General features: G+C 59.8%; 1 protein-coding gene across 1 annotated transcript; it reads right to left on the bottom strand.

Moving 5' to 3' along the window:
• Positions 1–2,169: 2,169 nt before the first annotated feature.
• LOC132321608 (mucin-2-like) lies at positions 2,170–24,548 on the bottom strand. Its single transcript, XM_059835081.1, has 24 exons — positions 24,345–24,548; positions 23,774–24,176; positions 22,544–23,461; positions 20,604–21,148; positions 19,253–19,820; positions 15,423–15,643; positions 13,748–13,985; positions 12,461–13,120; positions 10,887–11,323; positions 10,058–10,463; positions 9,228–9,352; positions 7,494–7,562; positions 7,143–7,326; positions 5,285–6,058; positions 5,086–5,193; positions 4,257–4,372; positions 3,972–4,030; positions 3,698–3,843; positions 3,495–3,560; positions 3,243–3,405; positions 2,846–3,007; positions 2,481–2,569; positions 2,311–2,369; positions 2,170–2,211 (listed from the first exon to the last, which is right to left on the bottom strand). Exons 1-24 carry the CDS (start codon positions 24,546–24,548, stop codon positions 2,170–2,172), a joined length of 6,762 nt encoding a protein of 2,253 aa, XP_059691064.1.
• Between the last annotated feature and the right edge of the window lie 997 nt (positions 24,549–25,545).

A 25,545-nucleotide genomic window follows, 5' to 3' on the forward strand; every position in this document is an offset into this window, starting at 1 on the left:
TCCACCAGGTGCTCGGACCGGTCGGCATTCTGGTACCGAGACAGCGCCTGCAGCTCACGGGTCAGCAAGGTCGGGGTGGCCGTAGGGGTACCGGTGGCCGGGCTGGTCGTGGCCACCACCATCTTCACCGCCTTCCTGGTGCGGGCTCGGAGGCAGAAGAAAGAGTACAGGCAAGTGCATCATCACCGTGGGGTGGGGGGGTCCCGTGGGGACGGTGCCTGGTTCTCATCCGTCTCCATCCCGTCACGCAGGGATAAGCTGACTTCCCGCTCGGAGCTGTATTGCGGCATGGACGAGAGCTGGACCGGGTCCCAGGGCTTTGCCGCCAGCAACCAGGCAGCTACGTGGGAAGGTAACGGGGCTGGTGGGGGGGCTGGATGGCAGTGGACTGGGGGGGGGCTGCGGCACTTGGGGAGCCACTGGTGGTCCACACCACCTCTTCTTCCACCCCGCAGACTTGGAGACCCCCAGCACCACCTACATCAACCTGGAGAAGGTGGACACCTTGCAGAAGGTGGGTGCCACGTCCCCAGGACCCTGATGCTGTCCCATCCCACCCGCTGCAGTGGGGACAATCCCGCCCCCCATCTCACCCCCCATCTCTCCTTCCTCCCCCAGGTCCACATCCAGCGACCGTCCCACATCGTCATCCCCTGAGCGGAGCCACCCAAGAGCCAGCAGCGAGCGGAGGGGAACATGGGGACACGGGGGTGGGTGTGGGTCTCAGGATGGCAAAACCGGGAAATCCACCATCGTCTTCCTCCTTGGGTGGCTGTTTACAACAGCGGTTTTTTGTAGTTGAATAAAAAATTAATTTTATTGTCACCTGCCTGTTTCCACATGCTGTTGGGGACACGCAAGATGGTCCCATGCCCCGTGGTGGGGGGAATGTGGGCTTGGCTGAGGGATGGGGCTGGTGGTGGGATGCAAATCATGCCCAAACCACCCTCAAAACAGAAAGGGAAAAGGTTCGGGATGAGTTAATTGCTGAGTGAGCAATTAGGAATTGCCATCGGATCACCCCAAAGGTGCAAGTCCGATGAGTGACGCACATGGGAGAATTTGTTCTTGTCCCCACCCCGGGGTTAAATATCAGACCGGAGGTTCATCCACGCCTCCTTCCCACCCTCCCCACGGGGAAGGGGGCAAAGGGCTGTGGGGTGGAGGGCAGCTGTGGTGGCTTTGGGGTGGGGGAACATCGAGGGGGGGTCCCAAGGTGGTACCACCCGTGGATGGTGGGTCATGCAAGGAAGGAAACGGGGTCTGGGGTCACCCATCTGCGCATCACCTCCACCCCATACAGGTTATCCTTGGGGGTTGTCACCCCCGAGGTCACCGCTGTTCCCACAGCGGGGTGAGAAAGGTGGAAACGTGCCCAAGTTCGCATGCCATCGCTTGGGCTCCCGGCCAATTCGCACCTTGCCCTGTTCCCGAGTGCTAAAATTAGCAGTTTTATATGTTTTTTCCACCTTACCTGGCAGCTGGGAGGGGTGGGGGGGGGACACAAAGTCCAAACGGTGCCAGAAATACCTTGGCGGTGTGGGGAGGTGTGGCCCCAATCCTACCTGGCAGGTCCTGGTGTGGGGTAAGAGGGTCCCCCGTGGGGAGCAGCAGGGTCCCATGGGGAGAAGCAGGGTGGGTGGGGTGGCATGGGGGGGTGTCACCCCAAAGAAGGGCTGCAAAAGGGGCGGTAATGGCCTCTTGCCCCCTCCCCGAGTCTACATTGGGGCTGTCCCAGTACAAACCAGTATCACCAGAGCCATTCTAGTGTCTTTATTGGGAAGAAAGAGGGGGTCCAGCCCCAGTTTTAGTGGGGGGGATCCTCACCCTTAAAGTGAGTTTGGAGAGGGAAGGGAGTGGGGACACGACCCTGGAGGTGGGGTCATGGCCCGAAAGTGCCAATGGGTGTGAGGTTGTGACCTGTCCAGTGATGACAATTAGTGAGGTCACCACCCTAAAAGTGGGGTCATGACCTGGAAGCAGGGTCACAACCCTAAAAGTGCTCACAAGAAGAGGACAAGGACTCCTGGCATGGGGTCAAAGCCCGCCCTGAAGAGGGTCCAGGCTCTCCCACAGTGCTGGGGCAGACCCCGTACCGCCAGTGACGCCTGTGTGGGGTGATGGTGGTGGTGGGAATCAGCATCCTGGTGCCCCCCACCCTGCCATGGATCAGAGCTGTGTGAAGACCTTCTCCGGCCTCGGGACCTGGACCTGCCGGGGTTGGGGGGCAGGGGGGGAAACAGAGAGGGCGTCAGCAGGAATTGGGGTGACTCCACTGCCCGTGTCCCACCAGGGTGGGCGGGAACTCACCGGTGCTGAGGTGTCCACAGAGTCAAGGTTGACCTGAAAGTTGTCCTCGAGCTGGGCGCCTGTGGGACGAGGGGCCTCAGCAGGGATGCTCGGGGTAGGGATGGAGGGGGGCATGAGCCAGCACCCCCAACCCTATGGCATCACCAGGGACCCTCCCACCCCACACCCACCTTGGTTCTGGAAGGTGAAGCTTCCCGGGAGGCTCCACACGTCAACCGCGTTGTCCTCGTACCACCTCTGCTTCATCGCCTTCTGGGTGCTGGAGACAGCGGGTGGGGGATGCATGTGGGGTCACCACCAGCGGGTCCATCCCTTGCCTGGACCCACCTCCCCCCTGCAAAGGGCCAAGCCCCCCACCCCGGCTCCCCAGGACTCCCACCGCCCTACTGGGCTTTGTTCAGGATGAGGAACATATTGCATCAGACGTTTAAAAAAAAAGAAATAAATAAATCAATGGCTCAACGAGATCTCCCACCCCCGGGAGGACGATGGAGCCAGACTCCCCAAACCCCCACCACCACCTCTCCCCCATCACCTGTAAAACGATCTGGTCCTCTGAGCTCGGAATAAGAAGACGGCGAGGACGGCGACCGTCGTGGCCAGAACTGCCACGGCCAAGCCCAACCCCACCGCCAGCTTGCTGACCCGGGTCTTGCAGCGATCGCCTTGGTACCAGTAGATATCGGTCTCGTAGCAGCTGTGGGGAGGGGATAGAGGGGTGAACGCAAAGCTGGGACCCCCAGAAGCAACCCCCCCCAACCCATTTGTGCAAACTCAAGCCCTGCTTGGAACAAGACCCTCCTCCAAGCCGGGGTTTTTAGCCCATTTCCACGCAGAGAGGAGCTTGGGGATGGGCATGGAGGTTCACCAGAAGGGTTGGATGGAAGTGGGATGGTTTTGGAGGTGGGTGATGGTTTTACCACAGCCCTTACAAGCACTGTGGACCGCTCCGGGTGAGCTGGCACTGCCCCTTGTTGCAGTTGATGGTGCCGGAGGTGCCCGGAGTACAGTTGGATATGCAGTAGAAACCGGAGCTCGTCAGGTTGGGAAAGTAATAGTCCTGGTAGTCGGCAGAAATTGCCTGACGGCAGTAGGCTGGAGAGGGAAGATACGTTGGTTGGGGGGATGTCAGCCACCCCAAACCTGGCTGCATCCCCCCCAGTGGGGCAGCCCCAACCGCTCACCCTCTTCGTCGAAGTTGAGCGAGCTGTTGCTGATCACCACGTCGGAGGAGTTGAAGCACAGCATGTCTACAAAAGAGGTAACATGGGAGGGATGCCGCACAGCCCACTCCCAGGGGTGGCCGTGAGGTTTCAGGTGGGTGGGAAGCTGTCCCCCGCCCCATGGGTTGCCCGACTCCTCCCCGTCCCCTTGCCAGGAAGCTCACAGGTACCATTTGTGCAGTTCTGCTGCTCCACTGCAGCGTGAATTTCTTCCTGCAGGTCCACCGTGATGTTGTGGAGCTTCTCCTGGGTTTGGGTGGTCACCAGCAAGGAGATGATGACGATGTGGTCCACCACCACGCTGCCGGACCTGGTGAGAAAAGCTACCGTCCTGTTGCAAATGCCCTTTTCCCAAGGGATTACCGCAGCTCCTGGGGAGTGGGGCCGGTTAGCGCACCCCAACACCCTCTTCCCATTGACCAGCAGCCCAGCACTCACGTTAGATTCAGGATCTGGATGCCCTTGTAGCCCTCAACGTTGCTGTAGACCGCATTCATCTGAAAGAGAAGAGGTCTCCAGTGGGGATGTTGGGGCCCTATTCCCTTCCCCTCCTCCTGGATCTCCCTCATCTTGGGTGTCCCCCCAAAATATGTCCCAGCGTACCCAGAAAAGATCACGCAGAGAACCCCCCGGCACTTGCAGCACCCATGGGATGCATTTGGATGCATAACCAGGCGCATCACGACCCCAGGTAGGGTCAGCCCCTTCCCCACATCTCTTTACCTGCTTCGTGAAGTCCTCGACAAACTCCAAGTAGGCGGGAGAGCTGGTGTTTCGGAGGTCATCGGTGAACTCCCGGTTGGTGACCCGCAGCTTCACCTGCACTGTCCCGTTTGTCTCTTTTGGGGAAGAGGTGGGGGATGCAAGTCAAGACCAGGGCATGAAGAAGACAGGAGGAGCCCCAAATATCTCCATTTAACACCCATGGCTTTAGGGTTTGTTGCAAAGGAGCCAAGAGAAACTTCCTCCAGCCGTTGCAAGCAGCCGGGAGCTTATCTAGACGTCAGCAGCCCATCTACTCCTCTGGATGCAGGCATTGACCCCACCACTAACTCCTCAACGTTACTGCTGGGCTTCACACACGTGAGCTCCTTAGGGCACTGAAGAGCCTTAAGTGCCCTGACCAGCCTCACCTGAGTCCTCCACCCTCTGCTCATTGGACCATTTAAGCTCAGCCCAGCACACTAAGAGCTTGTCTGAGCTCTGTTGAGGGTGGTTGAGCTCTGTTGAGGGTGATCAACCTCTGGATCCATCCCTAATCCCAGCTCCTGGCTTTATCTTGGACCTGTGTTGTTGCTCCATCCCCTGCTCTTCCTCTCTGATTCCCCCCACCCCGTGCAGATCTTGGCCCTGCCTCACCCAGGGTGCTCAGTACACGCTCTGCCCACGTTTTTGGGTGCTGTGGGACTGTGCCTTGGTTAGGGAGAACGTTGCTTGTGCTATGGTCACTCTTGGTTCATCCTTCCCCCCGTGGAGAACCCCCTCACTGTTGCTCCTTCCCCAGTGGATTTTGTCCTGCACTGGATGAACCTCAACAAGACGGATTTCCTACCAGCGTTTGTTTCGATGGTGTTACTGATGTCCATGCACGTGTCACCCGTGAAACCGATGGGGCACTTGCAGTGGCCGTCCACCCAAGTACCTCCATTATGGCAGAACACTGGAAAAAAAACAAGCCAAGGGAGTGATACCGAATGAAAGGGAAGGAATGTGGCCATCCTGCCTGGAGCAAACGGTGGGCTGGCATGTACCTGGAGTGGTGGTGGGACGGAGAGTAGTGGTGGTGGTGGGAGATGAACTCGTGGTGGTAGGCTTGGGGGATGAAGAGTTGCTGACAGTAGAACTGGTCATGTTGGGAGGCGAAGTCACGTTGTTGGGATGTGTCATGATGGGTGCAGAGGTGCTGGTAACAACACCAGGTACAGAGCTAATGGCGTCTGTGGTTGATGCAGAGGTGATGCTGGCTGTGGGGGCTGCAGGGGGGCTGGTGGCTGTGGAGGGTGCAGGGGTGCTGGTGTCGGTAGTGTTAAGAGAAGAGGTGGGCAAAGAGGTGCTGGAGGCAGTTGTGGTGGGTGCAGAGGTGCCGGAGTCTGTAGTGTGTGCCGAGGTGGTAGTAGCTGTAGTGGTTGCAGAGGTGGTGGTGGCCATAGTGGGAACAGAAGTGCTGGTGGCCGTGGTGGCTTCAGAGGTTCTCAAGGCTGTCGTGGTGGGTTCAGAGGTGGTGGTGGCCATGGTGGGAGCAGATGTTGTGATGTTTGGGGAGGTTTCTGAGATGCCCGTGTCTGTGGTGGGTGCAGAGGTGGAGGTAGCTGTAGTGGGTGTAGAAGTGGTGGTGGCCGTGTTGGGAGCAGATGTTGTGGTGTCTGTGGAGGGTTGGGAGATGCCCATGTCTGTGGTGGTTGCAGAGGTGGTGGTAGTTGTGGTAAGAGCAGATGTGCTGGTAGCTGTGGTGGGAGCAGTAGTGCTGGTTGCCGTGGTGGTTGCAGAGGTGCCCGTGGTGGTGGTGGGAGTAGAGGAGCCGGTGTCTGTGGAGGGAACAGATGTGCCAGTGCCTGTGGTGGGTGCAGAGGTGGAGGTAGCTGTGTTGGTTGGAGAGGTGGTGGTGGCCATGGTGGTTTCAGCTGTGCTGGTGGCCGTGGTGGCTTCAGAGGTTCTCAAGGCTGTGGTGGTGGTTGGAGAGTTGGTGGTGTCCATAGTGGGTGCAGAGGTACCAGTGGCCGTGGTGGCTTCAGAGGTTCTCAAGGCTGTGGTGGTGGTAGCAGAGGTGGTGGTGGCCACGGTGGTTTCAGCTGTGCTGGTGGCCGTGGTGGCTTCAGAGGTTCTCAAGGCTGTGGTGGTGGGTTCAGAGGTGGTGGTGGCCATGGCAGGAGCAGATGTTGTGGTGTCTGGGGAGGTTTCTGAGATGCCCGTGTCTGTGGTGGGTGCAGAGGTGGTGGTAGCTGTGGTAAGAGCAGATGTGCTGGTAGCTGTGGTGGTAGCAGAGGAGGTGGTGGCCATAGTGGGTGCAGAGGTGCCGGTGGCTGTGGTGGCTTCAGAGGTTCTCAAGGCCGTTGTGGTGGTAGCAGAGGTGGTGGTGGCCACTGTGGTTTCAGAGGTGGTGGTGGCCATGGTGGGAGCAGATGTGTCGGAATCTGTAGTGTGTGCAGAGGTGGTAGCAGCTGTAGTGGTTGCAGAGGTGGTGGTGGCCGTGGTGGGAACAGAAGTGCTTGTGCCTGTGGTGACTTCAGAGGCGCTCAAGGCTGTAGTGGTGGGAGCAGAGGTGCCGGTGCCTGTGGTGTGTGCAGAGGTGGTGGTGGCCATTGTGGCTGCGGATGTGCCAGTGTGTGCAGTGGGTGCAGAGGTGGAGGTAGCTGTGGTGGGTGTAGAAGTGGTGGTAGCTGTGTTGGGAGCAGAGGTGCTGGTGTCTGTGGAGGGTTGAGAGATGCCCATGCCTGTGGTGGTAGCAGAGGTGGTGGTGGCCATGGTGGTTTCAGCTGTGCTGGTGGCCGTGGTGGCTTCAGAGGTTCTCAAGGCTGTGGTGGTGCGTTCAGAGGTGGTGGTGGCCATGGCAGGAGCAGATGTTGTGGTGTCTGGGGAGGTTTCTGAGATGCCCGTGTCTGTGGTGGGTGCAGAGGTGGTGGTAGCTGTGGTAAGAGCAGATGTGCTGGTAGCTGTGGTGGGAGCAGTAGTGCTGGTTGCAGAGGTGGGTGTAGAGGTGCCCATGGTGGTGGTGGGAGTAGAGGTGCCGGTGTCTGTGGAGGGAGCAGATGTGGTGGTGCCTGTGGTGGGTGCAGAGGTGCTGGTAGCTGTGGTGCTTTCAGAGGTGCCGGTGGCCGTGGTGGCTTCAGAGGTTCTCAAGGCTGTGGTGGTGGGCACAGAGGTGGTCGTGGCCATTGTGGCTGCAGATGTGCCAGTGTGTGCAGTGGGTGCAGAGGTGGAGGTAGCTGTGTTGGTTGGAGAGGTGGTGGTGGCCATGGTGGTTTCAGCTGTGCTGGTGGCCGTGGTGGCTTCAGAGGTTCTCAAGGCTGTGGTGGTGGTAGCAGAGGTGGTGGTGTCCATAGTGGGTGCAGAGGTACCAGTGGCCGTGGTGGCTTCAGAGGTTCTCAAGGCTGTGGTGGTGGTAGCAGAGTTGGTGGTGTCCATAGTGGGTGCAGAGGTACCAGTGGCCGTGGTGGCTTCAGAGGTTCTCAAGGCTGTAGTGGTGGTCGCAGAGGTGGTGGTGGCCATGGTGGGAGCAGATGTGCCAGAGTCTGTAGTGTGTGCCGAGGTGGTAGTAGCTGTAGTGGGAGCAGAGGTGGTGGTGCCCGTGGTGGGTTCAAAGGGGCTGGTGGCAGTGGAGATTGCAGAGGTGCCAGTGGTGGTGGTCATGGGAGTAGACATGCTGTTGCCTGTGGAGGGTTCGTAGGTGCTGTAGGCCACGGTGGTACGTGCAGAGGTGGTGGTGGCAGTGGTGGTTTCAGATATGCCATTGTCCGTGGAGGGCTGAGAGGATCTGGTAAATGTGGTGGGTTCCGAAGTGCTGAAGGCCGTGGTGGTGGGTGCAGGGGTGCTGGTGACTGTGGTGGGTTCAGAGGTGGCCATGGTGGATGCAGATGTGAGAGTGTCTGTAATGGGAGTAGAGGTGGTGGTGGCCACGGTGGTTTCAGCTGTGCTGGTGGCCGTGGTGGCTTCAGAGGTTCTCAAGGCTGTGGTGGTGGGCACAGAGATGGTCGTGGCCATTGTGGCTGCAGATGTGCCAGTGTGTGCAGTGGGTGCAGAGGTGGAGGTAGCTGTGTTGGTTGGAGAGGTGGTGGTGGCCATGGTGGTTTCAGCTGTGCTGGTGGCCGTGGTGGCTTCAGAGGTTCTCAAGGCTGTGGTGGTGGTAGCAGAGTTGGTGGTGTCCATAGTGGGTGCAGAGGTACCAGTGGCCGTGGTGGCTTCAGAGGTTCTCAAGGCTGTGGTGGTGGGAGCAGAGGTGGTGGTGGCCATGGTGGGAGCAGATGTGCCAGAGTCTGTAGTGTGTGCCGAGGTGGTAGTAGCTGTAGTGGGAGCAGAGGTGGTGGTGCCCGTGGTGGGTTCGAAGGGGCTGGTGGCAGTGGAGATTGCAGAGGTGCCAGTGGTGGTGGTCATGGGAGTAGACATGCTGTTGCCTGTGGAGGGTTCGTAGGTGCTGTAGGCCACGGTGGTACGTGCAGAGGTGGTGGTGGCAGTGGTGGTTTCAGATATGCCATTGTCCGTGGAGGGCTGAGAGGATCTGGTAAATGTGGTGGGTTCCGAAGTGCTGAAGGCCGTGGTGGTGGGTGCAGGGGTGCTGGTGACTGTGGTGGGTTCAGAGGTGGCCATGGTGGATGCAGATGTGAGAGTGTCTGTAATGGGAGTAGAGGTGGTGGTGGCCACGGTGGTTTCAGCTGTGCTGGTGGCCGTGGTGGCTTCAGAGGTTCTCAAGGCTGTGGTGGTGGGTTCAGAGGTGGTGGTGGCCATGGCAGGAGCAGATGTTGTGGTGTCTGGGGAGGTTTCTGAGATGCCCGTGTCTGTGGTGGGTGCAGAGGTGGTGGTAGCTGTGGTAAGAGCAGATGTGCTGGTAGCTGTGGTGGTAGCAGAGGAGGTGGTGGCCATAGTGGGTGCAGAGGTGCCGGTGGCTGTGGTGGCTTCAGAGGTTCTCAAGGCTGTGGTGGTGGGTTCAGAGGTGGTGGTGGCCATGGTGGGAGCAGATGTGTCAGAGTCTGTAGTGTGTGCAGAGGTGGTAGCAGCTGTAGTGGTTGCAGAGGTGGTGGTGGCCGTGGTGGGAACAGAAGTGCTTGTGCCTGTGGTGACTTCAGAGGCGCTCAAGGCTGTAGTGGTGGGAGCAGAGGTGCCGGTGCCTGTGGTGTGTGCAGAGGTGGTGGTGGCCATTGTGGCTGCGGATGTGCCAGTGTGTGCAGTGGGTGCAGAGGTGGAGGTAGCTGTGGTGGGTGTAGAAGTGGTGGTAGCTGTGTTGGGAGCGGAGGTGCTGGTGTCTGTGGAGGGTTGAGAGATGCCCGTGCCTGTGGTGGTAGCAGAGGTGGTGGTGGCCATGGTGGTTTCAGCTGTGCTGGTGGCTGTGGTGGCTTCAGAGGTTCTCAAGGCTGTGGTGGTGGGTGCAGAGGTGGTGGTAGCTGTGGTAAGAGCAGATGTGCTGGTAGCTGTGGTGGGAGCAGTAGTGCTGGTTGCAGAGGTGGGTGTAGAGGTGCCCATGGTGGTGGTGGGAGTAGAGGTGCCGGTGTCTGTGGAGGGAGCAGATGTGGTGGTGCCTGTGGTGGGTGCAGAGGTGCTGGTAGCTGTGGTGCTTTCAGAGGTGCCGGTGGCCGTGGTGGCTTCAGAGGTTCTCAAGGCTGTGGTGGTGGGCACAGAGGTGGTCGTGGCCATTGTGGCTGCAGATGTGCCAGTGTGTGCAGTGGGTGCAGAGGTGGAGGTAGCTGTGTTGGTTGGAGAGGTGGTGGTGGCCATGGTGGTTTCAGCTGTGCTGGTGGCCGTCGTGGCTTCAGAGGTTCTCAAGGCTGTGGTGGTGGTAGCAGAGTTGGTGGTGTCCATAGTGGGTGCAGAGGTACCAGTGGCCGTGGTGGCTTCAGAGGTTCTCAAGGCTGTGGTGGTGGTAACAGAGTTGGTGGTGTCCATAGTGGGTGCAGAGGTACCAGTGGCCGTGGTGGCTTCAGAGGTTCTCAAGGCTGTAGTGGTGGTCGCAGAGGTGGTGGTGGCCATGGTGGGAGCAGATGTGCCAGAGTCTGTAGTGTGTGCCGAGGTGGTAGTAGCTGTAGTGGGAGCAGAGGTGGTGGTGCCCGTGGTGGGTTCGAAGGGGCTGGTGGCAGTGGAGATTGCAGAGGTGCCAGTGGTGGTGGTCATGGGAGTAGACATGCTGTTGCCTGTGGAGGGTTCGTAGGTGCTGTAGGCCACGGTGGTACGTGCAGAGGTGGTGGTGGCAGTGGTGGTTTCAGATATGCCATTGTCCGTGGAGGGCTGAGAGGATCTGGTAAATGTGGTGGGTTCCGAAGTGCTGAAGGCCGTGGTGGTGGGTGCAGGGGTGCTGGTGACTGTGGTGGGTTCAGAGGTGGCCATGGTGGATGCAGATGTGAGAGTGTCTGTAATGGGAGTAGAGGTGGTGGTGGCCACGGTGGTTTCAGCTGTGCTGGTGGCCGTGGTGGCTTCAGAGGTTCTCAAGGCTGTGGTGGTGGGTTCAGAGGTGGTGGTGGCCATGGCAGGAGCAGATGTTGTGGTGTCTGGGGAGGTATCTGAGATGCCCGTGTCTGTGGTGGGTGCAGAGGTGGTGGTAGCTGTGGTAAGAGCAGATGTGCTGGTAGCTGTGGTGGTAGCAGAGGAGGTGGTGGCCATAGTGGGTGCAGAGGTGCCGGTGGCTGTGGTGGCTTCAGAGGTTCTCAAGGCCGTTGTGGTGGTAGCAGAGGTGGTGGTGGCCACTGTGGTTTCAGAGGTGGTGGTGGCCATGGTGGGAGCAGATGTGTCGGAGTCTGTAGTGTGTGCCGAGGTGGTAGTAGCTGTAGTGGTTGCAGAGGTGGTGGTGCCCGTGGTGGGTTCGAAGGGGCTGGTGGCAGTGGAGATTGCAGAGGTGCCAGTGGTGGTGGTCATGGGAGTAGACATGCTGTTGCCTGTGGAGGGTTCGTAGGTGCTGTAGGCCACGGTGGTACGTGCAGAGGTGGTGGTGGCAGTGGTGGTTTCAGATATGCCATTGTCCGTGGAGGGCTGAGAGGATCTGGTAAATGTGGTGGGTTCCGAAGTGCTGAAGGCCGTGGTGGTGGGTGCAGGGGTGCTGGTGACTGTGGTGGGTTCAGAGGTGGCCATGGTGGATGCAGATGTGAGAGTGTCTGTAATGGGAGTAGAGGTGGTGGTGGCCACGGTGGTTTCAGCTGTGCTGGTGGCCGTGGTGGCTTCAGAGGTTCTCAAGGCTGTGGTGGTGGGTTCAGAGGTGGTGGTGGCCATGGCAGGAGCAGATGTTGTGGTGTCTGGGGAGGTTTCTGAGATGCCCGTGTCTGTGGTGGGTGCAGAGGTGGTGGTAGCTGTGGTAAGAGCAGATGTGCTGGTAGCTGTGGTGGTAGCAGAGGAGGTGGTGGCCATAGTGGGTGCAGAGGTGCCGGTGGCTGTGGTGGCTTCAGAGGTTCTCAAGGCTGTGGTGGTGGGTTCAGAGGTGGTGGTGGCCATGGTGGGAGCAGATGTGTCAGAGTCTGTAGTGTGTGCAGAGGTGGTAGCAGCTGTAGTGGTTGCAGAGGTGGTGGTGGCCGTGGTGGGAACAGAAGTGCTTGTGCCTGTGGTGACTTCAGAGGCGCTCAAGGCTGTAGTGGTGGGAGCAGAGGTGCCGGTGCCTGTGGTGTGTGCAGAGGTGGTGGTGGCCATTGTGGCTGCGGATGTGCCAGTGTGTGCAGTGGGTGCAGAGGTGGAGGTAGCTGTGGTGGGTGTAGAAGTGGTGGTAGCTGTGTTGGGAGCGGAGGTGCTGGTGTCTGTGGAGGGTTGAGAGATGCCCGTGCCTGTGGTGGTAGCAGAGGTGGTGGTGGCCATGGTGGTTTCAGCTGTGCTGGTGGCTGTGGTGGCTTCAGAGGTTCTCAAGGCTGTGGTGGTGGGTGCAGAGGTGGTGGTAGCTGTGGTGGGAGCAGATGTGCTGGTAGCTGTGGTGGGAGCAGTAGTGCTGGTTGCCGAGGTGGGTGCAGAGTTGCCCATGGCGGTGGTGGGAGTAGAGGTGCCGGTGTCTGTGGAGGGAGCAGATGTGGTGGTGCCTGTGGTGGTTGCAGAGGTGCTGGTGGCCATGGTGGTTTCAGCTGTGGTGGCTTCAGAGGTTCTCAAGGCTGTGGTGGTGGGAGCAGAGGTGGTGGTAGCTGTGGTAAGAGCAGATGTGCTGGTAGCTGTGGTGGGAGCAGTAGTGCTGGTTGCAGAGGTGGGTGTAGAGGTGCCCATGGTGGTGGTGGGAGTAGAGGTGCCGGTGTCTGTGGAGGGAGCAGATGTGGTGGTGCCTGTGGTGGGTGCAGAGGTGCTGGTAGCTGTGGTGCTTTCAGAGGTGCCGGTGGCCGTGGTGGCTTCAGAGGTTCTCAAGTCTGTGGTGGTGGTAGCAGAGTTGGTGGTGTCCATAGTGGGTGCAGAGGTACCAGTGGCCGTGGTGGCTTCAGAGGTTCTCAAGGCTGTGGTGGTGGTAGCAGAGTTGGTGGTGTCCATAGTGGGTGCAGAGGTACCAGTGGCCGTGGTGGCTTCAGAGGTTCTCAAGGCTGTAGTGGTGGTCGCAGAGGTGGTGGTGGCCATGGTGGGAGCAGATGTGCCAGAGTCTGTAGTGTGTGCCGAGGTGGTAGTAGCTGTAGTGGGAGCAGAGGTGGTGGTGCCCGTGGTGGGTTCGAAGGGGCTGGTGGCAGTGGAGATTGCAGAGGTGCCAGTGGTGGTGGTCATGGGAGTAGACATGCTGTTGCCTGTGGAGGGTTCGTAGGTGCTGTAGGCCACCGTGGTACGTGCAGAGGTGGTGGTGGCAGTGGTGGTTTCAGATATGCCATTGTCCGTGGAGGGCTGAGAGGATCTGGTAAATGTGGTGGGTTCCGAAGTGCTGAAGGCCGTGGTGGTGGGTGCAGGGGTGCTGGTGACTGTGGTGGGTTCAGAGGTGGCCATGGTGGATGCAGATGTGAGAGTGTCTGTAATGGGAGTAGAGGTGGTGGTGGCCACGGTGGTTTCAGCTGTGCTGGTGGCTGTGGTGGCTTCAGAGGTTCTCAAGGCTGTGGTGGTGGTTGCAGAGGTGGTGGTAGCTGTGGTAAGAGCAGATGTGCTGGTAGCTGTGGTGGGAGCAGATGTGCTGGTGGCTGTGGTGGGAGCAGTAGTGCTGGTTGCAGAGCTGGGTGCAGAGTTGCCCATGGCGGTGGTGGGAGTAGAGGTGCCGGTGTCTGTGGAGGGAGCAGATGTGCCGGTGCCTGTGGTGGTTGCAGAGGTGCTGGTGGCCGTGGTGGCTTCAGAGGTTCTCAAGGCTGTGGTGGTGGGCACAGAGATGGTCGTGGCCATTGTGGCTGCAGATGTGCCAGTGTGTGCAGTGGGTGCAGAGGTGGAGGTAGCTGTGTTGGTTGGAGAGGTGGTGGTGGCCACGGTGGTTTCAGCTGTGCTGGTGGCCGTCGTGGCTTCAGAGGTTCTCAAGGCTGTGGTGGTGGTAGCAGAGGTGGTGGTGGCCACGGTGGTTTCAGCTGTGCTGGTGGCCGTGGTGGCTTCAGAGGTTCTCAAGGCTGTGGTGGTGGTCGCAGAGGTGGTGGTGGCCATGGTGGGAGCAGATGTGCCAGAGTCTGTAGTGTGTGCCGAGGTGGTAGTAGCTGTAGTGGGAGCAGAGGTGGTGGTGCCCGTGGTGGGTTCGAAGGGGCTGGTGGCAGTGGAGATTGCAGAGGTGCCAGTGGTGGTGGTCATGGGAGTAGACATGCTGTTGCCTGTGGAGGGTTCGTAGGTGCTGTAGGCCACCGTGGTACGTGCAGAGGTGGTGGTGGCAGTGGTGGTTTCAGATATGCCATTGTCCGTGGAGGGCTGAGAGGATCTGGTAAATGTGGTGGGTTCCGAAGTGCTGAAGGCCGTGGTGGTGGGTGCAGGGGTGCTGGTGACTGTGGTGGGTTCAGAGGTGGCCATGGTGGATGCAGATGTGAGAGTGTCTGTAATGGGAGTAGAGGTGGTGGTGGCCACGGTGGTTTCAGCTGTGCTGGTGGCCGTGGTGGCTTCAGAGGTTCTCAAGGCTGTGGTGGTGGGTTCAGAGGTGGTGGTGGCCATGGCAGGAGCAGATGTTGTGGTGTCTGGGGAGGTTTCTGAGATGCCCGTGTCTGTGGTGGGTGCAGAGGTGGTGGTAGCTGTGGTAAGAGCAGATGTGCTGGTAGCTGTGGTGGTAGCAGAGGAGGTGGTGGCCATAGTGGGTGCAGAGGTGCCGGTGGCTGTGGTGGCTTCAGAGGTTCTCAAGGCTGTGGTGGTGGGTTCAGAGGTGGTGGTGGCCATGGTGGGAGCAGATGTGTCAGAGTCTGTAGTGTGTGCAGAGGTGGTAGTAGCTGTAGTGGTTGCAGAGGTGGTGGTGGCCATGGTGGGAACAGAAGTGCTTGTGCCTGTGGTGACTTCAGAGGCGCTCAAGGCTGTCGTGGTGGGTTCAGAGGTGGTGGTGGCCATGGTGGGAGCAGATGTTGTGATGTTTGGGGAGGTTTCTGAGATGCCCGTGTCTGTGGTGGGTGCAGAGGTGGAGGTAGCTGTAGTGGGTGTAGAAGTGGTGGTGGCCGTGTTGGGAGCAGATGTTGTGGTGTCTGTGGAGGGTTGGGAGATGCCCATGTCTGTGGTGGTTGCAGAGGTGGTGGTAGTTGTGGTAAGAGCAGATGTGCTGGTAGCTGTGGTGGGAGCAGTAGTGCTGGTTGCCGTGGTGGTTGCAGAGGTGCCCGTGGTGGTGGTGGGAGTAGAGGAGCCGGTGTCTGTGGAGGGAACAGATGTGCCAGTGCCTGTGGTGGGTGCAGAGGTGGAGGTAGCTGTGTTGGTTGGAGAGGTGGTGGTGGCCATGGTGGTTTCAGCTGTGCTGGTGGCCGTGGTGGCTTCAGAGGTTCTCAAGGCTGTGGTGGTGGTTGGAGAGTTGGTGGTGTCCATAGTGGGTGCAGAGGTACCAGTGGCCGTGGTGGCTTCAGAGGTTCTCAAGGCTGTGGTGGTGGTAGCAGAGGTGGTGGTGGCCACGGTGGTTTCAGCTGTGCTGGTGGCCGTGGTGGCTTCAGAGGTTCTCAAGGCTGTGGTGGTGGGTTCAGAGGTGGTGGTGGCCATGGCAGGAGCAGATGTTGTGGTGTCTGGGGAGGTATCTGAGATGCCCGTGTCTGTGGTGGGTGCAGAGGTGGTGGTAGCTGTGGTAAGAGCAGATGTGCTGGTAGCTGTGGTGGTAGCAGAGGAGGTGGTGGCCATAGTGGGTGCAGAGGTGCCGGTGGCTGTGGTGGCTTCAGAGGTTCTCAAGGCCGTTGTGGTGGTAGCAGAGGTGGTGGTGGCCACTGTGGTTTCAGAGGTGGTGGTGGCCATGGTGGGAGCAGATGTGTCGGAATCTGTAGTGTGTGCAGAGGTGGTAGCAGCTGTAGTGGTTGCAGAGGTGGTGGTGGCCGTGGTGGGAACAGAAGTGCTTGTGCCTGTGGTGACTTCAGAGGCGCTCAAGGCTGTAGTGGTGGGAGCAGAGGTGCCGGTGCCTGTGGTGTGTGCAGAGGTGGTGGTGGCCATTGTGGCTGCGGATGTGCCAGTGTGTGCAGTGGGTGCAGAGGTGGAGGTAGCTGTGGTGGGTGTAGAAGTGGTGGTAGCTGTGTTGGGAGCGGAGGTGCTGGTGTCTGTGGAGGGTTGAGAGATGCCCGTGCCTGTGGTGGTAGCAGAGGTGGTGGTGGCCATGGTGGTTTCAGCTGTGCTGGTGGCTGTGGTGGCTTCAGAGGTTCTCAAGGCTGTGGTGGTGGGAGCAGAGTTGGTGGTGTCCATAGTGGTTGCAGAGGTGCTGGTGGCCGTGGTGGCTTCAGAGGTTCTCAAGGCTGTAGTGGTGGTCGCAGAGGTGGTGGTGGCCATGGTGGGAGCAGATGTGCCAGAGTCTGTAGTGTGTGCCGAGGTGGTAGTAGCTGTAGTGGGAGCAGAGGTGGTGGTGCCCGTGGTGGGTTCGAAGGGGCTGGTGGCAGTGGAGATTGCAGAGGTGCCAGTGGTGGTGGTCATGGGAGTAGACATGCTGTTGCCTGTGGAGGGTTCGTAGGTGCTGTAGGCCACGGTGGTACGTGCAGAGGTGGTGGTGGCAGTGGTGGTTTCAGATATGCCATTGTCCGTGGAGGGCTGAGAGGATCTGGTAAATGTGGTGGGTTCCGAAGTGCTGAAGGCCGTGGTGGTGGGTGCAGGGGTGCTGGTGACTGTGGTGGGTTCAGAGGTGGCCATGGTGGATGCAGATGTGAGAGTGTCTGTAATGGGAGTAGAGGTGGTGGTGGCCACGGTGGTTTCAGCTGTGCTGGTGGCCGTGGTGGCTTCAGAGGTTCTCAAGGCTGTGGTGGTGGGTTCAGAGGTGGTGGTGGCCATGGCAGGAGCAGATGTTGTGGTGTCTGGGGAGGTTTCTGAGATGCCCGTGTCTGTGGTGGGTGCAGAGGTGGTGGTAGCTGTGGTAAGAGCAGATGTGCTGGTAGCTGTGGTGGTAGCAGAGGAGGTGGTGGCCATAGTGGGTGCAGAGGTGCCGGTGGCTGTGGTGGCTTCAGAGGTTCTCAAGGCTGTGGTGGTGGGTTCAGAGGTGGTGGTGGCCATGGTGGGAGCAGATGTGTCAGAGTCTGTAGTGTGTGCAGAGGTGGTAGCAGCTGTAGTGGTTGCAGAGGTGGTGGTGGCCGTGGTGGGAACAGAAGTGCTTGTGCCTGTGGTGACTTCAGAGGCGCTCAAGGCTGTAGTGGTGGGAGCAGAGGTGCCGGTGCCTGTGGTGTGTGCAGAGGTGGTGGTGGCCATTGTGGCTGCGGATGTGCCAGTGTGTGCAGTGGGTGCAGAGGTGGAGGTAGCTGTGGTGGGTGTAGAAGTGGTGGTAGCTGTGTTGGGAGCGGAGGTGCTGGTGTCTGTGGAGGGTTGAGAGATGCCCGTGCCTGTGGTGGTAGCAGAGGTGGTGGTGGCCATGGTGGTTTCAGCTGTGCTGGTGGCTGTGGTGGCTTCAGAGGTTCTCAAGGCTGTGGTGGTGGGTGCAGAGGTGGTGGTAGCTGTGGTAAGAGCAGATGTGCTGGTAGCTGTGGTGGGAGCAGTAGTGCTGGTTGCAGAGGTGGGTGTAGAGGTGCCCATGGTGGTGGTGGGAGTAGAGGTGCCGGTGTCTGTGGAGGGAGCAGATGTGGTGGTGCCTGTGGTGGGTGCAGAGGTGCTGGTAGCTGTGGTGCTTTCAGAGGTGCCGGTGGCCGTGGTGGCTTCAGAGGTTCTCAAGGCTGTGGTGGTGGGCACAGAGGTGGTGGTGGCCATTGTGGCTGCAGATGTGCCAGTGTGTGCAGTGGGTGCAGAGGTGGAGGTAGCTGTGTTGGTTGCAGAGGTGGTGGAGGCCATGGTGGTTTCAGCTGTGCTGGTGGCCGTCGTGGCTTCAGAGGTTCTCAAGGCTGTGGTGGTGGGAGCAGAGGTGGTGGTGTCCATAGTGGGTGCAGAGGTACCAGTGGCCGTGGTGGCTTCAGAGGTTCTCAAGGCTGTAGTGGTGGTCGCAGAGGTGGTGGTGGCCATGGTGGGAGCAGATGTGCCAGAGTCTGTAGTGTGTGCCGAGGTGGTAGTAGCTGTAGTGGGAGCAGAGGTGGTGGGGCCCGTGGTGGGTTCGAAGGGGCTGGTGGCAGTGGAGATTGCAGAGGTGCCAGTGGTGGTGGTCATGGGAGTAGACATGCTGTTGCCTGTGGAGGGTTCGTAGGTGCTGTAGGCCACGGTGGTACGTGCAGAGGTGGTGGTGGCAGTGGTGGTTTCAGATATGCCATTGTCCGTGGAGGGCTGAGAGGATCTGGTAAATGTGGTGGGTTCCGAAGTGCTGAAGGCCGTGGTGGTGGGTGCAGGGGTGCTGGTGACTGTGGTGGGTTCAGAGGTGGCCATGGTGGATGCAGATGTGAGAGTGTCTGTAATGGGAGTAGAGGTGGTGGTGGCCACGGTGGTTTCAGCTGTGCTGGTGGCCGTGGTGGCTTCAGAGGTTCTCAAGGCTGTGGTGGTGGGTTCAGAGGTGGTGGTGGCCATGGCAGGAGCAGATGTTGTGGTGTCTGGGGAGGTTTCTGAGATGCCCGTGTCTGTGGTGGGTGCAGAGGTGGTGGTAGCTGTGGTAAGAGCAGATGTGCTGGTAGCTGTGGTGGTAGCAGAGGAGGTGGTGGCCATAGTGGGTGCAGAGGTGCCGGTGGCTGTGGTGGCTTCAGAGGTTCTCAAGGCCGTTGTGGTGGTAGCAGAGGTGGTGGTGGCCACTGTGGTTTCAGAGGTGGTGGTGGCCATGGTGGGAGCAGATGTGTCGGAGTCTGTAGTGTGTGCAGAGGTGGTAGTAGCTGTAGTGGTTGCAGAGGTGGTGGTGGCCGTGGTGGGAACAGAAGTGCTTGTGCCTGTGGTGACTTCAGAGGCGCTCAAGGCTGTGGTGGTGGGAGCAGAGGTGCCGGTGCCTGTGGTGTGTGCAGAGGTGGTGGTGGCCATTGTGGCTGCGGATGTGCCAGTGTGTGCAGTGGGTGCAGAGGTGGAGGTAGCTGTGGTGGGTGTAGAAGTGGTGGTAGCTGTGTTGGGAGCGGAGGTGCTGGTGTCTGTGGAGGGTTGAGAGATGCCCGTGCCTGTGGTGGTAGCAGAGGTGGTGGTGGCCATGGTGGTTTCAGCTGTGCTGGTGGCTGTGGTGGCTTCAGAGGTTCTCAAGGCTGTGGTGGTGGGTGCAGAGGTGGTGGTAGCTGTGGTGGGAGCAGATGTGCTGGTAGCTGTGGTGGGAGCAGTAGTGCTGGTTGCCGAGGTGGGTGCAGAGTTGCCCATGGCGGTGGTGGGAATAGAGGTGCCGGTGTCTGTGGAGGGAGCAGATGTGGTGGTGCCTGTGGTGGGTGCAGAGGTGCTGGTAGCTGTGGTGCTTTCAGAGGTGCCGGTGGCCGTGGTGGCTTCAGAGGTTCTCAAGGCTGTGGTGGTGGGCACAGAGGTGGTGGTGGCCATTGTGGCTGCAGATGTGCCAGTGTGTGCAGTGGGTGCAGAGGTGGAGGTAGCTGTGTTGGTTGGAGAGGTGGTGGTGGCCATGGTGGTTTCAGCTGTGCTGGTGGCCGTCGTGGCTTCAGAGGTTCTCAAGTCTGTGGTGGTGGTAGCAGAGTTGGTGGTGTCCATAGTGGGTGCAGAGGTACCAGTGGCCGTCGTGGCTTCAGAGGTTCTCAAGGCTGTGGTGGTGGGAGCAGAGTTGGTGGTGTCCATAGTGGGTGCAGAGGTACCAGTGGCCGTGGTGGCTTCAGAGGTTCTCAAGGCTGTAGTGGTGGTCGCAGAGGTGGTGGTGGCCATGGTGGGAGCAGATGTGCCAGAGTCTGTAGTGTGTGCCGAGGTGGTAGTAGCTGTAGTGGGAGCAGAGGTGGTGGTGCCCGTGGTGGGTTCGAAGGGGCTGGTGGCAGTGGAGATTGCAGAGGTGCCAGTGGTGGTGGTCATGGGAGTAGACATGCTGTTGCCTGTGGAGGGTTCGTAGGTGCTGTAGGCCACGGTGGTACGTGCAGAGGTGGTGGTGGCAGTGGTGGTTTCAGATATGCCATTGTCCGTGGAGGGCTGAGAGGATCTGGTAAATGTGGTGGGTTCCGAAGTGCTGAAGGCCGTGGTGGTGGGTGCAGGGGTGCTGGTGACTGTGGTGGGTTCAGAGGTGGCCATGGTGGATGCAGATGTGAGAGTGTCTGTAATGGGAGTAGAGGTGGTGGTGGCCACGGTGGTTTCAGCTGTGCTGGTGGCCGTGGTGGCTTCAGAGGTTCTCAAGGCTGTGGTGGTGGGTTCAGAGGTGGTGGTGGCCATGGCAGGAGCAGATGTTGTGGTGTCTGGGGAGGTTTCTGAGATGCCCGTGTCTGTGGTGGGTGCAGAGGTGGTGGTAGCTGTGGTAAGAGCAGATGTGCTGGTAGCTGTGGTGGTAGCAGAGGAGGTGGTGGCCATAGTGGGTGCAGAGGTGCCGGTGGCTGTGGTGGCTTCAGAGGTTCTCAAGGCTGTGGTGGTGGGTTCAGAGGTGGTGGTGGCCATGGTGGGAGCAGATGTGTCAGAGTCTGTAGTGTGTGCAGAGGTGGTAGTAGCTGTAGTGGTTGCAGAGGTGGTGGTGGCCGTGGTGGGAACAGAAGTGCTTGTGCCTGTGGTGACTTCAGAGGCGCTCAAGGCTGTGGTGGTGGGAGCAGAGGTGCCGGTGCCTGTGGTGTGTGCAGAGGTGGTGGTGGCCATTGTGGCTGCGGATGTGCCAGTGTGTGCAGTGGGTGCAGAGGTGGAGGTAGCTGTGGTGGGTGTAGAAGTGGTGGTAGCTGTGTTGGGAGCGGAGGTGCTGGTGTCTGTGGAGGGTTGAGAGATGCCCGTGCCTGTGGTGGTAGCAGAGGTGGTGGTGGCCATGGTGGTTTCATCTGTGCTGGTGGCTGTGGTGGCTTCAGAGGTTCTCAAGGCTGTGGTGGTGGGTGCAGAGGTGGTGGTAGCTGTGGTGGGAGCAGATGTGCTGGTAGCTGTGGTGGGAGCAGTAGTGCTGGTTGCCGAGGTGGGTGCAGAGTTGCCCATGGCGGTGGTGGGAGTAGAGGTGCCGGTGTCTGTGGAGGGAGCAGATGTGGTGGTGCCTGTGGTGGTTGCAGAGGTGCTGGTGGCCGTGGTGGCTTCAGAGGTTCTCAAGGCTGTAGTGGTGGTTGCAGAGGTGGTGGTGGCCATGGTGGGAGCAGATGTGCCAGAGTCTGTAGTGTGTGCCGAGGTGGTAGTAGCTGTAGTGGGAGCAGAGGTGGTGGTGCCCGTGGTGGGTTCGAAGGGGCTGGTGGCAGTGGAGATTGCAGAGGTGCCAGTGGTGGTGGTCATGGGAGTAGACATGCTGTTGCCTGTGGAGGGTTCGTAGGTGCTGTAGGCCACGGTGGTACGTGCAGAGGTGGTGGTGGCAGTGGTGGTTTCAGATATGCCATTGTCCGTGGAGGGCTGAGAGGATCTGGTAAATGTGGTGGGTTCCGAAGTGCTGAAGGCCGTGGTGGTGGGTGCAGGGGTGCTGGTGACTGTGGTGGGTTCAGAGGTGGCCATGGTGGATGCAGATGTGAGAGTGTCTGTAATGGGAGTAGAGGTGGTGGTGGCCACGGTGGTTTCAGCTGTGCTGGTGGCCGTGGTGGCTTCAGAGGTTCTCAAGGCTGTGGTGGTGGGTTCAGAGGTGGTGGTGGCCATGGCAGGAGCAGATGTTGTGGTGTCTGGGGAGGTTTCTGAGATGCCCGTGTCTGTGGTGGGTGCAGAGGTGGTGGTAGCTGTGGTAAGAGCAGATGTGCTGGTAGCTGTGGTGGTAGCAGAGGAGGTGGTGGCCATAGTGGGTGCAGAGGTGCCGGTGGCTGTGGTGGCTTCAGAGGTTCTCAAGGCCGTTGTGGTGGTAGCAGAGGTGGTGGTGGCCACTGTGGTTTCAGAGGTGGTGGTGGCCATGGTGGGAGCAGATGTGTCGGAGTCTGTAGTGTGTGCAGAGGTGGTAGTAGCTGTAGTGGTTGCAGAGGTGGTGGTGGCCGTGGTGGGAACAGAAGTGCTTGTGCCTGTGGTGACTTCAGAGGCGCTCAAGGCTGTAGTGGTGGGAGCAGAGGTGCCGGTGCCTGTGGTGTGTGCAGAGGTGGTGGTGGCCATTGTGGCTGCGGATGTGCCAGTGTGTGCAGTGGGTGCAGAGGTGGAGGTAGCTGTGGTGGGTGTAGAAGTGGTGGTAGCTGTGTTGGGAGCGGAGGTGCTGGTGTCTGTGGAGGGTTGAGAGATGCCCGTGCCTGTGGTGGTAGCAGAGGTGGTGGTGGCCATGGTGGTTTCAGCTGTGCTGGTGGCTGTGGTGGCTTCAGAGGTTCTCAAGGCTGTGGTGGTGGGTGCAGAGGTGGTGGTAGCTGTGGTAAGAGCAGATGTGCTGGTAGCTGTGGTGGGAGCAGTAGTGCTGGTTGCAGAGGTGGGTGTAGAGGTGCCCATGGTGGTGGTGGGAGTAGAGGTGCCGGTGTCTGTGGAGGGAGCAGATGTGGTGGTGCCTGTGGTGGGTGCAGAGGTGCTGGTAGCTGTGGTGCTTTCAGAGGTGCCGGTGGCCGTGGTGGCTTCAGAGGTTCTCAAGGCTGTGGTGGTGGGCACAGAGGTGGTGGTGGCCATTGTGGCTGCAGATGTGCCAGTGTGTGCAGTGGGTGCAGAGGTGGAGGTAGCTGTGTTGGTTGGAGAGGTGGTGGTGGCCATGGTGGTTTCAGCTGTGCTGGTGGCCGTCGTGGCTTCAGAGTTTCTCAAGTCTGTGGTGGTGGTAGCAGAGTTGGTGGTGTCCATAGTGGGTGCAGAGGTACCAGTGGCCGTCGTGGCTTCAGAGGTTCTCAAGGCTGTGGTGGTGGGAGCAGAGTTGGTGGTGTCCATAGTGGGTGCAGAGGTACCAGTGGCCGTGGTGGCTTCAGAGGTTCTCAAGGCTGTGGTGGTGGTCGCAGAGGTGGTGGTGGCCATGGTGGGAGCAGATGTGCCAGAGTCTGTAGTGTGTGCCGAGGTGGTAGTAGCTGTAGTGGGAGCAGAGGTGGTGGTGCCCGTGGTGGGTTCGAAGGGGCTGGTGGCAGTGGAGATTGCAGAGGTGCCAGTGGTGGTGGTCATGGGAGTAGACATGCTGTTGCCTGTGGAGGGTTCGTAGGTGCTGTAGGCCACGGTGGTACGTGCAGAGGTGGTGGTGGCAGTGGTGGTTTCAGATATGCCATTGTCCGTGGAGGGCTGAGAGGATCTGGTAAATGTGGTGGGTTCCGAAGTGCTGAAGGCCGTGGTGGTGGGTGCAGGGGTGCTGGTGACTGTGGTGGGTTCAGAGGTGGCCATGGTGGATGCAGATGTGAGAGTGTCTGTAATGGGAGTAGAGGTGGTGGTGGCCACGGTGGTTTCAGCTGTGCTGGTGGCCGTGGTGGCTTCAGAGGTTCTCAAGGCTGTGGTGGTGGGTTCAGAGGTGGTGGTGGCCATGGCAGGAGCAGATGTTGTGGTGTCTGGGGAGGTTTCTGAGATGCCCGTGTCTGTGGTGGGTGCAGAGGTGGTGGTAGCTGTGGTAAGAGCAGATGTGCTGGTAGCTGTGGTGGTAGCAGAGGAGGTGGTGGCCATAGTGGGTGCAGAGGTGCCGGTGGCTGTGGCGGCTTCAGAGGTTCTCAAGGCCGTTGTGGTGGTAGCAGAGGTGGTGGTGGCCACTGTGGTTTCAGAGGTGGTGGTGGCCATGGTGGGAGCAGATGTGTCGGAGTCTGTAGTGTGTGCAGAGGTGGTAGTAGCTGTAGTGGTTGCAGAGGTGGTGGTGGCCGTGGTGGGAACAGAAGTGCTTGTGCCTGTGGTGACTTCAGAGGCGCTCAAGGCTGTGGTGGTGGGAGCAGAGGTGCCGGTGCCTGTGGTGTGTGCAGAGGTGGTGGTGGCCATTGTGGCTGCGGATGTGCCAGTGTGTGCAGTGGGTGCAGAGGTGGAGGTAGCTGTGGTGGGTGTAGAAGTGGTGGTAGCTGTGTTGGGAGCGGAGGTGCTGGTGTCTGTGGAGGGTTGAGAGATGCCCGTGCCTGTGGTGGTAGCAGAGGTGGTGGTGGCCATGGTGGTTTCATCTGTGCTGGTGGCTGTGGTGGCTTCAGAGGTTCTCAAGGCTGTGGTGGTGGGTGCAGAGGTGGTGGTAGCTGTGGTGGGAGCAGATGTGCTGGTAGCTGTGGTGGGAGCAGTAGTGCTGGTTGCCGAGGTGGGTGCAGAGTTGCCCATGGCGGTGGTGGGAGTAGAGGTGCCGGTGTCTGTGGAGGGAGCAGATGTGGTGGTGCCTGTGGTGGTTGCAGAGGTGCTGGTGGCCGTGGTGGCTTCAGAGGTTCTCAAGGCTGTAGTGGTGGTTGCAGAGGTGGTGGTGGCCATGGTGGGAGCAGATGTGCCAGAGTCTGTAGTGTGTGCCGAGGTGGTAGTAGCTGTAGTGGGAGCAGAGGTGGTGGTGCCCGTGGTGGGTTCGAAGGGGCTGGTGGCAGTGGAGATTGCAGAGGTGCCAGTGGTGGTGGTCATGGGAGTAGACATGCTGTTGCCTGTGGAGGGTTCGTAGGTGCTGTAGGCCACCGTGGTACGTGCAGAGGTGGTGGTGGCAGTGGTGGTTTCAGATATGCCATTGTCCGTGGAGGGCTGAGAGGATCTGGTAAATGTGGTGGGTTCCGAAGTGCTGAAGGCCGTGGTGGTGGGTGCAGGGGTGCTGGTGACTGTGGTGGGTTCAGAGGTGGCCATGGTGGATGCAGATGTGAGAGTGTCTGTAATGGGAGTAGAGGTGGTGGTGGCCACGGTGGTTTCAGCTGTGCTGGTGGCCGTGGTGGCTTCAGAGGTTCTCAAGGCTGTGGTGGTGGGTTCAGAGGTGGTGGTGGCCATGGCAGGAGCAGATGTTGTGGTGTCTGGGGAGGTTTCTGAGATGCCCGTGTCTGTGGTGGGTGCAGAGGTGGTGGTAGCTGTGGTAAGAGCAGATGTGCTGGTAGCTGTGGTGGTAGCAGAGGAGGTGGTGGCCATAGTGGGTGCAGAGGTGCCGGTGGCTGTGGTGGCTTCAGAGGTTCTCAAGGCTGTGGTGGTGGGTTCAGAGGTGGTGGTGGCCATGGTGGGAGCAGATGTGTCAGAGTCTGTAGTGTGTGCAGAGGTGGTAGTAGCTGTAGTGGTTGCAGAGGTGGTGGTGGCCGTGGTGGGAACAGAAGTGCTTGTGCCTGTGGTGACTTCAGAGGCGCTCAAGGCTGTGGTGGTGGGAGCAGAGGTGCCGGTGCCTGTGGTGTGTGCAGAGGTGGTGGTGGCCATTGTGGCTGCGGATGTGCCAGTGTGTGCAGTGGGTGCAGAGGTGGAGGTAGCTGTGGTGGGTGTAGAAGTGGTGGTAGCTGTGTTGGGAGCGGAGGTGCTGGTGTCTGTGGAGGGTTGAGAGATGCCCGTGCCTGTGGTGGTAGCAGAGGTGGTGGTGGCCATGGTGGTTTCAGCTGTGCTGGTGGCTGTGGTGGCTTCAGAGGTTCTCAAGGCTGTGGTGGTGGGTGCAGAGGTGGTGGTAGCTGTGGTGGGAGCAGATGTGCTGGTAGCTGTGGTGGGAGCAGTAGTGCTGGTTGCCGAGGTGGGTGCAGAGTTGCCCATGGCGGTGGTGGGAGTAGAGGTGCCGGTGTCTGTGGAGGGAGCAGATGTGCTGGTGCCTGTGGTGGTTGCAGAGGTGCTGGTGGCCGTGGTGGCTTCAGAGGTTCTCAAGGCTGTGGTGGTGGTAGCAGAGGTGGTGGTGGCCACCGTGGTTTCAGCTGTGCTGGTGGCCGTGGTGGCTTCAGAGGTTCTCAAGGCTGTAGTGGTGGTCGCAGAGGTGGTGGTGGCCATGGTGGGAGCAGATGTGCCAGAGTCTGTAGTGTGTGCCGAGGTGGTAGTAGCTGTAGTGGGAGCAGAGGTGGTGGTGCCCGTGGTGGGTTCGAAGGGGCTGGTGGCAGTGGAGATTGCAGAGGTGCCAGTGGTGGTGGTCATGGGAGTAGACATGCTGTTGCCTGTGGAGGGT

The sequence above is a fragment of the Gavia stellata genome, unplaced genomic scaffold, assembly GCF_030936135.1.
Source record: "Gavia stellata isolate bGavSte3 unplaced genomic scaffold, bGavSte3.hap2 HAP2_SCAFFOLD_279, whole genome shotgun sequence".
In the NCBI taxonomy this organism is placed as follows: Eukaryota; Metazoa; Chordata; class Aves; order Gaviiformes; family Gaviidae; genus Gavia; species Gavia stellata.